Genomic DNA, 2,446 nt, shown 5'->3' on the forward strand with positions numbered 1-2,446 from the left:
AAAGAACAAAAATATTAAATTGGGATCTTTTTAAATTTTGTTTATTTCAGTGATGCCACCTCTATTGTTTAAAGAAAAGAATTGGTCACCAGGATTCAACAACAACATCCATGCCAGGAAAAGAAACCAAACCCAGTCCTAGGGCCGAACTTTCCACAAGTCAAAGGTAGGAGATTGCCTGGGGGCCTGAGCTAAGGACTTAAAGTGTCTAAAATTAATTTTACACCTGTTATTATTCAACTCTGTCACAAAAACACTCAAAAATCACTGAAAAGGCTTAAGGCTGATCATGTGATCAGTCAATGCAGCAATAGAATATTCCAGTCAACACCAAGCTATCAAGCAGAGAATTCTGTTTTACCACATTGGGCGTTTTGCTGCCTAATTGAGTTGTTTTAATTTCAACTTTGTGGATAAAAAATGCCATAATTGGGGTAGGTTTCGGATCAGTTGAGCAGTTTTTAGCTCCTTAATGAAATACGTTTCAACCAGAGACGTGTGGTCAGGGGAGCCAGGTGGAACTGTGTCTCACCTGCCATCATAAGATGTGTAGCCTAATAAATGAGATGTGTTCAACCTGTTTCATCAATTGCATTTATATGTTTGATCCTAATCATTTCATTACAATCCTCAACACACACTATATTAAGCATATTTCTTGTTCAAATTCATTTTCAGTGCAGTTTTTAAATGGTTTACATAACATTTAGATTATTGACATTGAATCTATCTACTTATGGACCAATAAATAAGCCATTTAATGTTTTAACCTATAGGACTTAAAAATGAATAATGCAACCATTGCAAAGGGCACCATTTTATTTTTCATATGGGGCCCCCAAACTGCTAGATCCGCCACTGCCTAGCCCACATGCTTGGTGCCACTCACCCGCGCTGTAGGCCACAAATCCTTGATAACTCCCTCGATTTTGTTCACTACGTCCCTCCTCATGGCCTCTTCTTCGGGTTTTGGAGACATGAAGTGAAAAAAGTCCAATATTTCTTCATGGAGACTGACGGCAAAGGAATGGCAGAGGTAAAAAATCAAAAAGAGAAAATGGAAGAATGTCAGTTGATTTATGGTCTTACCCGTTGATGCCTGGACTGTAGCGCCTGGTTTTCCACAGGCTGGACGAGGAATCCGCCTGGTGTCCGCTGAAGCCGTAGGGCAGCAGCGGGTTGATGCCGTGAAAGGTGTAGGCTCGATTCAGTGGCCTCCTGCGCCCGTTTGAGTGATGCTGGTGGTGCTTGCTCTTCACGCCGGTGGGGGTGTGACCGGCGGACTGTTGCATGCTGCGGCAGCGCTGCTGAGCGCCGTGGAGGGGCAGCAGCCGGAGGTTGACCTCGTTCAACTCCCGCTCGCCGTAGTGGAGCGGCTGTCCCGCATCGTCCGTCTGGCTCAGCCGGTCGATGTGAAGCGACGAGCCGCACGGCGAGGAGCTCTCGGCCTCCGAGTCCAGGGAGGACGAGGACGGCGACAGCGAGCCCTTCCTCCTAACACTTCCTCTGTCGCCCCCGCCGTCTAGCTGTCTCGACGGCTTCTCGAACACGGCACTCGGAGATGTACGTCTTCTGTGGTCGCCCTGGCAGTTCGGAGAGTTGCCGCTTGGCGGAAAGCTGAGCTGCTGGTGGTGGTGGTTGTCCACGGAGTTAAGTCCAAATCCCCGGGGGGGTTCCCAGTGCATCCACTGTCCCCTCTGCTCTGGCTGGATCCAAGTGGTCCTGGGGTCCATTGGGCTTGACTTTGTAGAGCTTCTTCACCACCCGGACAAAAACAAAAAAATGGCAGAAACGGAACAAGTCCAGCTTTTTTGCGTTCAGGTGGAAACCAGGGCGACAATTTACTTATCTCCGAAGTGCTTCATGTCAGGAGACGGCTGCCGTTAACCAGAGCAGCTGGAAAACTCCACTCCCTGTTGAAGACGGCCAATATGGCGCAGCCAACTGCCCGGCTCGGCGTCCGCGTCAAAGTGAGGGTTTTTAAAGATTTGGACCTCTGTGAACACACCCCCACCCCAAACCCGGGTCCTGGAACCGGCCGAGGAACGCCCAGACAACGGAAGTTAGCGAACATTCTGGTGTAAAGTCTGAAAATATAAAGCTAAGAAAGACCTGAAGACAACAGATTCAATGTTTATTTGGGATAAAACTTCAAACTATGTTTTCTTGCAAGATTTGCAAGCTAAATCAGCTTTTTTTTAAATAAAGAAAAACTGACGTTTTTTTTTTAATTATTATTACATCAAAGGCATAAACTACAACTTTTTAATGCACAGTAGCATTTTTTCTGATTTATGCCCTAAAAAACAAAACTAAAGCCACCTTTTTTTCTCTACATTATAATTCTACCCGGATTTCAAATTAAGTTTCTTTCCCTAAACAAGACAGGTTTATATTCAGACCATTTCAAGAGCAGATTTGTGCCTTTCATTAAAAAAGTAAACGT

At 45.6% G+C, this 2,446-nt stretch overlaps 1 protein-coding gene and 1 long non-coding RNA gene across 2 annotated transcripts in view; one reads left to right on the forward strand and one right to left on the reverse strand.

Annotated features, from left to right (window-relative positions):
- Positions 1–1,007, reverse strand: part of LOC112143899 (terminal nucleotidyltransferase 4A) — a gene marked incomplete in the record, with an annotated part of 10,025 nt that extends 9,018 nt beyond the window's left edge. Inside the window, 1 exon segment of the mRNA XM_024268141.2 lies at positions 890–1,007. Within this exon segment, the coding sequence (XP_024123909.1) occupies positions 890–979 (90 nt within the window).
- On the forward strand, positions 897–1,952 carry LOC118599823. Its single transcript, XR_004949326.1, has 2 exons — positions 897–1,036; positions 1,128–1,952. It is a non-coding gene; the product is annotated as an uncharacterized LOC118599823 (long non-coding RNA).
- The last annotated feature ends 494 nt before the right edge of the window (positions 1,953–2,446 follow it).

Source organism: Oryzias melastigma, linkage group LG16, assembly GCF_002922805.2.
Source record: "Oryzias melastigma strain HK-1 linkage group LG16, ASM292280v2, whole genome shotgun sequence".
NCBI lineage: Eukaryota > Metazoa > Chordata > Actinopteri > Beloniformes > Adrianichthyidae > Oryzias > Oryzias melastigma.